General features: G+C 34.6%; 2 protein-coding genes across 9 annotated transcripts in view; both read left to right on the forward strand.

The window, feature by feature from the left end:
- atcaya (ATCAY kinesin light chain interacting caytaxin a) overlaps positions 1–5,669 on the forward strand; it is a 60,877-nt gene extending 55,208 nt beyond the window's left edge. For all 5 annotated transcript variants that reach the window (XM_073937043.1, XM_021469522.3, XM_073937042.1 and 2 more), the window contains 8 exons: positions 654–830; positions 913–1,015; positions 1,687–1,818; positions 1,898–1,984; positions 3,366–3,464; positions 3,544–3,579; positions 4,149–4,214; positions 4,652–5,669. In XM_073937043.1, coding sequence (XP_073793144.1) covers positions 654–830; positions 913–1,015; positions 1,687–1,818; positions 1,898–1,984; positions 3,366–3,464; positions 3,544–3,579; positions 4,149–4,214; positions 4,652–4,682 — 731 coding nt within the window. In that variant the 3' untranslated portion in view covers positions 4,683–5,669. The remainder of the gene's footprint in view (positions 1–653; positions 831–912; positions 1,016–1,686; positions 1,819–1,897; positions 1,985–3,365; positions 3,465–3,543; positions 3,580–4,148; positions 4,215–4,651) is intronic.
- Positions 5,670–7,357: 1,688 nt separating this feature from the next.
- On the forward strand, positions 7,358–11,602 carry mibp (muscle-specific beta 1 integrin binding protein). Of its 4 annotated transcripts, none has more exons than NM_131693.2 (8): positions 7,361–7,558; positions 8,298–8,388; positions 8,875–8,923; positions 9,120–9,294; positions 9,576–9,647; positions 10,452–10,558; positions 10,646–10,731; positions 10,822–11,602. In NM_131693.2, the coding sequence occupies exons 1-7, from the start codon at positions 7,533–7,535 to the stop codon at positions 10,729–10,731; spliced, it is 606 nt and encodes a 201-aa protein (NP_571768.2). In that variant the 5' UTR covers positions 7,361–7,532; the 3' UTR covers positions 10,822–11,602. The 4 variants fall into 4 exon arrangements, 3 of the variants coding, with proteins under 3 accessions (NP_571768.2, XP_017208681.1, XP_017208682.1); XM_017353192.3 differs by having other exon boundaries at positions 7,406–7,558; positions 10,825–11,118; NR_102288.1 differs by lacking the exon at positions 8,875–8,923 and having other exon boundaries at positions 7,358–7,558.
- Positions 11,603–11,897: the final 295 nt, after the last annotated feature.

Raw genomic sequence — 11,897 nt, forward strand, 5'->3', positions numbered from 1 at the left:
TTCACACATAATATTGGATGAATGGATGGATGGTAATGTAGATAGATTTATAGATGTGGATGGGTAGATAGATGCTAATGTAGACAGATTGGTGATGGATGGATGGATGAATGAATGGATGGATGGATGGATGGATGGATATGTAGATAGATTTATAGATGTGGATGGATAGATAGATGGTAATGTAGACAGATTGGTGATGGATAGATAGATAGATAGATAGATAGATAGATAGATAGATAGATAGATAGATAGATAGATAGATAGATAGATAGATAGATAGATAGATAGATAGATAGATAGATAGATAGATAGATAGATAGATAGAAATGTGGATGGATGGATAGATGGATGGATGGATGGTAATGTAGATAGATTTATAGATGTGGATGGATAGATAGATGGTAATGTAGACAGATTGGTGATGGATGGATAGATAGATAGATAGATAGATAGATAGATAGATAGATAGATAGATAGATAGATAGATAGATAGATAGATAGATAGATAGATAGATAGATAGATAGATAGATAGATAGATAGATAGATAGATAGATAGATAGCTGGTAATGTAGACAGATTGGTGATGGATAGGCAGACGAATAGATAGATAGACAGACAGACACTCCATTGATATATCCATTATTTTCAGATGACACACCAGTCGCCTCGGCCAAAGCGCCCCCTGCTGACAGTGATGCTGATGGTGAAGGTGTGGACGGGACGGGTGCCAACGGGCGTTTGTGGAGGACTGTGATCATTGGGGAACAGGAACATCGCATTGATATGCAAGTCATACGGCCCTATCTGCGGGTCATATCACACGGAGGTGCGCCACGTTATCAACAAGTCTTCATTTATACTGTTTATTGGCTTGAGTCTTGAGTTTGCATCTTCTCTCCGTTCTTTAGGATACTACGGTGAAGGCTTGAACGCCATCATTGTGTTCACAGCATGTTACCTTCCTGACAGCAGCTGCCCAGATTACCATTACCTGATGGAAAATCTCTTTCTGTAAGTGAATTATAGGCACAGTCACAATCAGACTTTCATTCAAATTTCCTAAATCCGCTAGAACTGTGTTATATATCCGTCTGACTTATGCTCTTGCTTTAAAACATTTGGGATAAAGTAGGTTCAAATCGAGAGATATTAGCAGTTTTAACTAGTGAGATGAAGCGTGTGTTGTGTCTTCAAGCTAATGACATCACACAGCCTCCATATCCAGTTTGGTTGTGTAGAAAACAGGGAAAAGCAACAAGGATTTAATATGTTCTGTGCTTTATTCCACTGCACAGAGCAGCATTATAACAGAAGCCTAAAATGTATTTAGTCTTATAAAACAGGTCTGCTACTCCACATGAGAACAAGCTGGAGAAACAGAAGTGGCATAATAAAAGCTCTGCTGTTTTTGTGCTTCGTTGCACTCGTCTCTCATTAGGAATCTCTTTAGCGTTTCTTTCATTTCACCCAAGTGTTGAATACTTGAGCTCATCTTGAATACTTGAGCTCACTTGAGTCATCAAACTACGTCTTTGTTTGTTGTGAATCCACTCCCCCTAGTGGCGAAAATAACACACTGTGCCTTTAAGTGATGAAATGAGAAAAACAGCTAATATAGGCAGTAGAATGCTCTTGATCTATTTTTATCTTCGCTTCATGCTGTCTTCACACCTGTTCCTCAGGTATGTGGTAAGCAGTTTGGAGATGCTGGTGGCGGAGGATTACCTGATCATCTACATGAATGGAGGAACGCCGCGGAGTAAAATGCCCGGCATTAGCTGGCTCAAGAAGTGTTACCAGATGATCGACAGAAGGTACTGGAATGTGGATCCCTTTACTCCAAATGGGTTTTATAGACGATTTTTGGATGACGTTTTCAATATTCTTCCACAGACTGAGAAAAAACCTGAAATCTCTGATCATCACTCATCCCTCCTGGTTTATTCGGACGGTCATCGCAATTTCCAAACCCTTCATCAGGTAAACATCACGCTCATCAAGACATTAAATACTGAGCTTGGTGAAAGGACATAATTGTACGCAATATTTTTTTTAAACTCACAAAAAGGCTAAATATTAGTTGATTAATCTGATAAAAACATTGCGCAATATATGACTATTTTATTCACAGTTTAAAAGGTTTGCACAAAAATGAAAATTATGTTATTAGTTACTCTCCTGAGACCTTCGTTCATCTTCAGAAGACAAATTAAATTATTTTAGATGAAATCCAGGAGCTCTCTCAACCTCTATAGACAGCAATGATCATGAGATGTTCAAAGTCCCAAATAAAAAAACAAGGATTCCTCGCCTGGTTGTCAGAGAGCGCATTTATTATGAGAATTATGATATTTAGAAAATGCACACCCTGCCCTAACGAGGAAGGCTTCAGCAAACATTTCTACAAAAGTAACATTTCTACAAAGTTTTCTTCGAGTTTTGTATGATTATAGTTGAACCACGGAAGTCACCTGGAAAATTTTGACAATGTTTTTGGCTCCTTTTCTGGAATTTGAACTTCTAATGATGCGTTCACACCAGACATGGATGAAGCATCAAGCATGTGGTTAACATGTTAAGTCAATGCAAAGACACGAATAGACATTATGCGGCACGATTTGCGCGAATGAGGTGGTGCAAATGACTTATTCAAATGGATAAATTGGCAAGAATTGAGCGATTTAAGCATATGACTTGCTTAACACGCGATTCGCTCTAGTTGATAAAAATCTGCATTTTAGTGGACATTCGCATCGCGTTAACCAATCAGGAGCTTGCTCTTGTAGGAGCGTGATTATGACGTAGCACCTGTTGTTGGTGTACCGAAAAGAAATCCAGACAACAGCTCATCAAACTGGGCTCGGCTCAATCTGAAGCACCGCTGAAAGCCTCCATCCAGGTATAGTTTCTCTAGGAGTTTCTGAACTCACAGCTGGGTGCACCTCTGAAAGGATCTAGTGGACTCAGGGCGCCGAACGAATCTACGCTGTCTAAAGCACATAAACACAACTATTCTCTTAATAAAATCCATGTTAGCCATTTAGCAACAAAACTAGAGTCACTGTGCAGACAAAAGTCCCGTCCATGACACAAATCCACATCATTGTGAAGCGAATTTAATGCTCAAATGAAAGTACGTTTAAAATGTTCATGCGCCTATTTATACGCGAATAGCATTGGATGATAAGAGAGCTCCTGGATTTCACCTAAAATAACTTTCTTTTAGATCTTATCTAAAATACCTTAATTTGGGTCTCAGGGAATTGGAACGAAAAGGGTGAGTAATTAATAACAGAATATAAATTTTTGGGTGAACTAACCCTAAAAATTCATCATCTCATTCCTATTTTATGCTCTACAGCGTGAAGTTCATGAATAAGATCCGTTACGTGCACAGTTTGGAAGAGCTGGAAAAGTTCGTTCCGATGGATCATATTCATATCCCAGAATGCATCTTACAGTAAGGAGATGCCAATCAAATGTATTTTACTGTTTAATAGCCAAAACTGATTCTGAGGTCAGTGTGTCTAATTTTGCAGATATGAAGAGGAACGGTTGAACGCTAGAAAAGAGAGGTAATTACGTAAAATTTGGTTAATTTGGCTCCTTAGAATTGTATATTTTTTGACCAAACTTTAATGGACTATATGCGCAGATAGTGTTTTTCTGCCAATGATGAACTTTCAGTGAAAGCTTTATGTGATTTTATTTTATAGGGTTTCTTTTACAGCATCGATGTTGTAATGTAATTCAAATGTAATCAGTTAAACAGACTTAAGCATCCATTTGGTTGTTGAAGCGTAAAAAGGGACGAAAAACCACTTAAATGAAGGTGTCGTCATCAGCAGCAGGCTAGCGCAGAAATTCCATTCAAAATACTGGGGTAAAATTTTAAAGACATGGCGGGGGAATATATAAATTAATGCAGTGCTTATTGTTTGGTCTGATACCCACTTTATATCGGATCTCAGCCAGACAGTAAGATCGCTGTTTATTGTTTTTTTAAGAAATTAGATCTTAAATGCAGCGATTTTGTATGGTATGACAATTACCGAAAGCCCTGTGGCTGGCTGACTGAAATTAAAAGTTCATGTGCATATACCCCATTGTGATTGGTTGGTAAGACACCCATTTATATTTGTAGAATGGAGCAGGAACAGAAAGAGCAACAGCATCAAGAACAGCAACAAAAGCCAACCAATCCAGAGAGGTGAGCAAACAAACAAATCACTTTTCCATAAATGATTCATATTATGATACTGTGTTTGTGTGTACATATTTATATATATATATATATATATATATATATATATATATATATATATATATATATATATATATATATATATATATATATATATATGTATGTATGTATGTATGTATATATATGTATGTATGTATGTATGTATGTATGTATGTATGTATGTATATATATATATATATATATATATATATATATATATATATATATATATATATATATATATGTATGTATGTATGTATGTATGTGTGTGTGTGTGTGTGTGTGTGTGTGTGTGTGTGTGTGTGTGTGTGTGTGTGTGTGTGTGTGTGTATGTGTATATATATATATATATATATATATATGTATGTATATATTCAAACGACTAAATGAATTTCCATCCACAGGACCACAGCCATTGAAGAACCTGGACTCTAAGTTGGCGAGCTTTAATGTTTTTGTTGCTGATCTTAGATCATTTGTCATATTTCCAAATTATTTAATTAATACACCAATTGGAATATTTGGTGGTTCATTCCGCTGTGGGGACCCCTGATTAATAAAGGCACTAAGCCGAAAAGAAAATAAATGAATTAGAAGATTCAAAACTGTTCTTAGATCAGCTACAAACAAAAACTTTAAACGGAAGTTAAAGGGTGAGAAATCCACTTGCTCTCACTTTCGTCTGCAAAGGCACAATTTTTAAAATATGAAATCTCCAGCAACAGATGGCATTACGCACAGAGAAACGTCACTGTTTTTGGTAGCAGGATGTAACATCGTGCATTGTAGCCTTTTCGCAGTTGTTGCTTTTTAGGTCGCCGTTCCCTGCATTTTTGGCCCTTGAGAGAGTCACGTGACCTGCCTTCATTTGACAAGTGTATGTACGCTCAGGATTTGATTGGTGAAGAATTGCTGGTGCATGTCGATTTCCAAGCATCGCAACAACCGCTTCTGTGCTTCTCTGTGTCTTTGCGCCCAAATCGAATGTAACTTCCATTTCGCCAATTATGTTTGCCTGCAACCTTTATAGGATGCTTTTTTGAATGTTTTAACCTCTATCATATAATTTAAAGGGATAGTTCACCCAAAAACAACATTTTGTCATCATTTTGAGCACAAAAGTAGATATTTTGAAGAATGCTGGTTGATGATACCCATTGACTTTCAGTGTATTTGTTTTTTCCACTATGGAAGTCAATAGTTACTGCTTTTCAATGTTCTTTGAAATTACGTTCAACAGAACAATTGCTAGTAAAAGATGACAGAATTTAAGTTTTTGGTTGCATTAACACTTTAATGACCAGCTTTTGTACATGATAAGTGCCAGTCGTCTCTCAAAGCATTTTGACATTACTCAGCAGTATTTATGTTGCCTTCTGTTTGCTATCAAAATGGTTCAAAATAAAGTTTCTGCTAAATGTATGACTACGATGTTGATTTATTCTTCTTTTTAAACTTAATATATCATTTTCTGAAATTTAATTAATAAAAAAAAATCTAAACTATACATTTGAAGTCAGAATTATTAGCCTCCCTGAATTATTAGCCCCCCGTTTATTTTTTTCTGTTTAACAGAGGGATTTTTTCACCACATTTCTAAACATAATAGTTTTAATAACTAATTTCTAATAACTGATTTATTTTATCTTTGCCATGATGACAGTGAATAATATTTGACTAGATATTTTGCAAGACACTTCTATACAGCTTAAAGTGACATTTAAAGGACTAACTAGGTTAATTGGATTAAGTAGCCAGGTTAGTGTAATTAGACAAGTTTTCGCATTACAGTGGTTTGTTCGGTAGACTATGGAAATAAAATTATAGCTCAAAGGGGCTAATTATTTGACCTTAAAATGGTTTTAAAATTTATTCTAGCCGAAATAAAACAAATAAGAATTTTTCCTGAAGAAAAAACATTATCAGACACACTGTGAAAATTTCCTTCCTCTGTTAAACATAATCCGGGAAATATTTAAAGAAAAATAAATTCAAAGGGGGGCTAATAATTCTGACTTCAACTGTATATACAATAAATCAAGCCATGATGTCAAAACTGTTCTTGCTTAAATCCAAAACAAAGGTATGATTGTACATATTAACATCAAACAAATTAACGCAGCGAGTTAATGGAGTCACAAGAAAGACCATATCCATGACGTCACAGACTATTCCTGCATGAATGTATGTGACTGTCAGCTGTCTGTCCGACGCAGTGACCAGTCACACTCTGTTTGACCTAAATAAAGCATGACCCTCACTGTCATGGACTTTTGTGAACGGGATACAATACTATTTCACAATAATTTTGTATTTATCTTGTATTTAGCAGTTCTAGTCAGAAATTCAAATACAACTAATTAATTTTGATCATCATTACCATGGTTGAAAACATTGTTATAGGCCTACTATATTAATGAACGTTTAAAGGGTAAATATAAAAGCGTACAAGATATCCTTGACGTGTGGTACAATCACACATCCTTGGTGTGCTGTATTAACTGTGCCCACCCACATGTAGGCATGTGATTCCACCCCCATGAGCTCTTTGGGGAACGTGGTGCCCTGCAAGTATCCCGCAGGATTATTCTGTCTGTAGGACCCTTCACCTAAATATCTGGGGGTCCATTCAGGATATCCATTAAAACACTTTAAAGCCATCAAATTAACACTGTCCTTGTTAGCTGATATTACAGGAAAGCATGTGATATCTACAGTATATATATTTGTAAATAAATTATATAAATTATATAAATTATATATATATATATATATATATATATATATATATATATATATATATATATATATATATATATATATATATATAATTTTTTATATACATATATTTAAAAAATATTTGATGTATGTTTCAAATAATGTGCTGTAAAGTTCTATAAATAGGTCCAGCTCATATTTCAAAGGACATTTTGTGCTGTTTAAAAACAGTACTCAAAACCACACTTTGATTATTTTATCTAAATGTACTAATTTGTACTAATTTTGTCTTCTAAGTAATTCCTGTGAATTTTTAGGCTGACTCAGGGCTACAGTGTGTTCTCACTGCGCGAGCGGGGATTGGCTGTTTAGCGCGTAGGCCACGCCTTTTCCGTGACGTACACGTTTGGATATATTCCCACGTGCAACTTGGCTCTCACAACGCATCAGACACAACGGAGATAAGACTGCGAATTCAGCTTTGAGTCGAACTCTTTTTATATATACCACTTTTATCGTAAGCGTTTTGCGGCATTAATTTGAAAATCGTCTACCATATTGGATACAATGAAGTTTATCATTGGAATAGGAGGGTAAGTGACTTTCGAATAATACTATCAGCTACAGAAGTTACAATGTTTACTATCCAGCCATGTGCTTTTAAATATTTTCAAGGTAAATGTTAAAATAGTTTACTGAATGTTCTGTTTGTTTAATTCTTGTTGTGTTTAATTCCCATTCGTGACGTTTTGGAAGTCCGTTTTCACACAATCGCGAGGTTTGAAGCGTTTGTTGAAGTTTTGAGCGGGAGATTTAAAATTTTGAGCGCGCTGAAATATTTGAATGTTTTTACCCGTCATTCGCGCCCTAATATCACTAAATATCTATTTGTTTTGTATTTATATTCTATATAAAGTACATTATCAGTATTGTAAGCTGTTTTCTTTTTAAAGTGTAATTTTGTGTGTTGTTTGGGATTGTAATATGCCTCATATCCTGACTTAAACAAAGGACTAAATATTAGAATAACAATAAAACGTCCGAAGTAGTTTTATTGTTATAATAGTTTACTGTAATTGTGTAATTTTAAGAAATTATTATATTCGACACTTGTGAAAATGATGAACAATGCAATCCTGGGGTTGGTTTGTTGTCATAAGACAGCTGAAGGGCTGACAATACCATCCCGCCATTTTCACATGAATAAACCTTTAATTTGCGCGATTAAATCGAACAGTACACTTAAATTGAGTGTAACTCTACCTCATTTTGCTTTATGTTTAGTTTGGCTTTATTGTTTTAACATTCTTTTGTGTGTTTATTTATTTTTAGTGTGACTAATGGTGGTAAAACCACCCTGACGAACAGGTTAATAAAAGCCTTACCAAACTGCTGTGTGGTTCACCAAGACGACTTTTTTAAGGTGAGTTTATTTATATGTATTATTTACTGCATATTTCTAGTTAGTTTTGTCAACTACATCTAATAGATCTTTAATAAAATGGAACAATAGCAGTATTTCTTTTCCTTTTGTTACGTTTACATTTTTAGTAATTTTAGTATATTTATATATATATATATATTTTAAATATATTTTATTTGCTAAGTTTAAATGTAGCTCTTTGTTATTTTTCCTGATTTAGTAATGCATGCATGGGTATAAAATATAATGTTACGACAATAATCCAAGTAATGATATTGGATTTAATTTGGGTCTGTTTGAAATAGCTTGTGAGAGCTCAAAAATGCTGGTCCAAGATCAGTTTCCTCCTATCTCTCAAGTTGTATTCATCAGGTTATGATGGCCGAGACCTGATTCTAGATCAGCAGTCTGGCTCTCTAGCACACATGATGGCAGATGTAGATGATGGCATTTGCTACAGTGTTTTACTGGTCACTGTTATTTCAGCCGCCGGATCAGATAGCAGTCGGAATGGACGGCTTTAAACAGTGGGATGGTAAGAAAATATATGGTAGGAGAGAAATAACTCCTCATTTTAAGCATCGCCCTCCCGTAACAAAGACTTTACAATGTCTGTCCCTCCCAACCCATTTACATATCTCTCCAGTGTGGCTTTGCTATAATTAGACATTTAATAATCGAACTTTCAGCTTTTCGTTCGTTCTCTAAAAGCTTTGCTTTTGCCTTTGTAGTGATCGACGCTTTGGATATGGAGGCAATGGTGAACACCATCAAGGGTTGGCTGGAAAACCCAGTTAAATTTGCTCGCTCCCACGGCATCCAGGTGACCCCTGCCACAGAAATGGAGGATCCCGAAAGCCAAGTGCACATACTCATCGTAGAAGGATTTCTGCTGTACAACTACAAGTGAGTGAGAGATTTGACTTTCGTAGGTCCGAACTGCATAAAGATTAGCTTCTGGGAACGTTGGGTAACATGTGACTAATGCATATTTAAGAAGGGGACATGGCGTACATACCGGCCACGTGATGCGCCCCTGCATCGCTGTAGATAAGGCGGCACGTGGATGTGCATGTGTTGATTTGCAAGCCGGCCGTGTAATCAGTATATGAATTCGCTCACACTTTCAGTGGTGTTCGCTTTTAGGTTATGACACCTTATTTTATCTTTTTTTCCTCCCCAAACAGGCCTTTGCTTGACGTCTTTGACAAATCTTACTACATCACCATCCCATATGAGGAGTGCAAAAAAAGGAGAAGGTGTGTTAAAGTCACAATTAAACATTAATTCTGCCAATATAGAAGCTGATTATGGTTGATGAGACCAAATTATCAGCCTGCCTATTAAAATTATTCTATTTCAGATATTTCCCAATTGCTGTTTTACATTCAGCACATTTTTAAATATAATAGTTTAGTAACTCATTTTAAATAACAAATTTTTTTTTGTCTTTATGATGGTACATAATATTTTACTAGTTATCTTGGAAGATACTAGTATTTTAACTTAATTTAAAGGCTTAACTATTCAAATCATTGGACGACAATTTGTTCTGTAGCGAAAATCGCGGGCCTAATAAGTTTGATCTCTGCAAAATAAAATTAATAAAATGCTAAATTAATATTATTATTAAGACGTTCTGCATAAGAGAATTATTGTATACAAATACTTAAACATATTTTGTTGAAATGTGGAAGTTTGAATACCATTAGACAGAAATTTAAGGAGAGTATTTGATAGACCTTTTTAAAAAGGTACCACCAGGAAAATTCTTAAATTATTTATCAAAAATTCATATTTAACTTTGAATTTATTTTTGTGGGAATTTTATTTATTTATAATTTCTATATTTGTCCAAGTAACTTTTTTTATTGTAATACAAGTTTGTTTGGTCATGTTATATTTTAATGTATATCAATTTTGCCATGAAATAGCCATAAGTTGCTGATGTGACAAATATATAAATAACAAATACTCTAAAAAGCTTCCTTGCTCTGTTAAAATGGCACTTAAGTTTAATCTAATAATTTTGTCTCTAACTGTGTGTTTATTATTTATTTCAGTACAAGGCAGTACACTGTTCCAGACCCTCCCGGGCTGTTTGATGGTCATGTGTGGCCCATGTACCTGAAACACCGATTCGCCATGGAGAACTGCGGTTTGCCAATCGGTACAGTATAAGGTTTTTAAACCGTTAAGTTTGTAAGTGTAATATTTTGGATTAATGCTCATTTTTGTGTCATATTTAATTCAACAGAATACTTGGATGGCTTGAAAACAAAAGATGAAATTTACAACCAGGTTTACGAAGACGTTCACAACACACTCCTGAATCGTTTATAGGTGAGGGATCCAACCTGAATGTTTTATCTGAAAATGGATTGTAAATATTTGTGAGGCGTTTTAAAAGTAACTTGTTTGTTTGTCTTCCAGCAGGAGGAGGCTGCCGCTCACTGACTGTACATTATTGTAAATACTAATGTTACTTAAGGCCTTTTTTGTTTTTTTTAACATGGAAATTTTTGTAAATATTTTGACTTGAATGTAACTTAAATCCTTGTTTTGCATTATTTTGTGGACAGAGTCCATATTTTAAGTTTTTATTATTTTTAAATTGTTTTGCCTTCCAAAGCACTCTGTTCAAAGACTTCATTCTGTTTACTACTCAGCAAATGAATTTTCCAATGTTTTCACCATGCTTGTACCAATAAACATTGTGCTTTGACTTTACACTTGTTATATTTTGCATTTTATTTAATCTACTTTTTGCTGTAAGATTATCGATATTAAAACAATTCATTTTAATGTGGTTCACTTAGCCATTGTTAAATAACATTTTAGTGTATTCTTTCTTACCAATGTCCTGGATTTAATTATGACTGTATGTTTAGCTTTATGTAAAGAATTTAAAGCTGAAGGAATAAGCAAAGAAAAATGCATATCCAAATCATTAATGGTTTTTCCCCTTGTAAAGTTGCCTTCAAATTAAGTAAAACCTAACAAATGACATGGTCTGGGTGTATCTTGTGTTTCCAAATTAGCTCATATTAAAGCATGGATTATTTTGACTAAAATATAACCTTTTAAATGCATACAGAGGTCTCCATTATCAAATAATCAGCTCTTCCTGTTACACAAATTCAAGCTCCACTCTCCTATTTATTGCTGTGTCAAATAAAAGCCTATGCTAACATTCAACCTGCATGAAAACAAACACTGTCTAGACTCTTTCCTGAATAAACCTTGAGCTCACTTTTTAAACTTGTGCTTTTTTCAATAGTGTGCCTTTTCTTATATGACAAATGCCTACACATTCACTTAAAATATTTGTTTAATGAATGAAATAAGTGGAAAGGAAAAGTCATGACATTAGTATAGTCACTTGCACTAGTGGAACGATTTAAAAAAAATATATAGCCGATTTAACTGGTAACAAAGGTATAGCTGACACTTAAATATTATTCAGTGTCTTATTGATTTGTATATGTAGCCATTTTGTTTACTTTGAC

This window comes from Danio rerio, chromosome 22 (genome assembly GCF_049306965.1).
Source record: "Danio rerio strain Tuebingen ecotype United States chromosome 22, GRCz12tu, whole genome shotgun sequence".
Taxonomy (NCBI): domain Eukaryota; kingdom Metazoa; phylum Chordata; class Actinopteri; order Cypriniformes; family Danionidae; genus Danio; species Danio rerio.

Bases quoted from the DNA above. Each gene is read 5' to 3' on its own strand.
- mibp (NM_131693.2), top strand. From the start codon at position 7,533: ATGAAGTTTATCATTGGAATAGGAGG. The intron at 8,924-9,119 runs GTAAGAAAATAT...TTGCCTTTGTAG, and splicing joins CGGCTTTAAACAGTGGGATG to TGATCGACGCTTTGGATATG. The intron at 9,295-9,575 runs GTGAGTGAGAGA...CTCCCCAAACAG, and splicing joins TTTCTGCTGTACAACTACAA to GCCTTTGCTTGACGTCTTTG.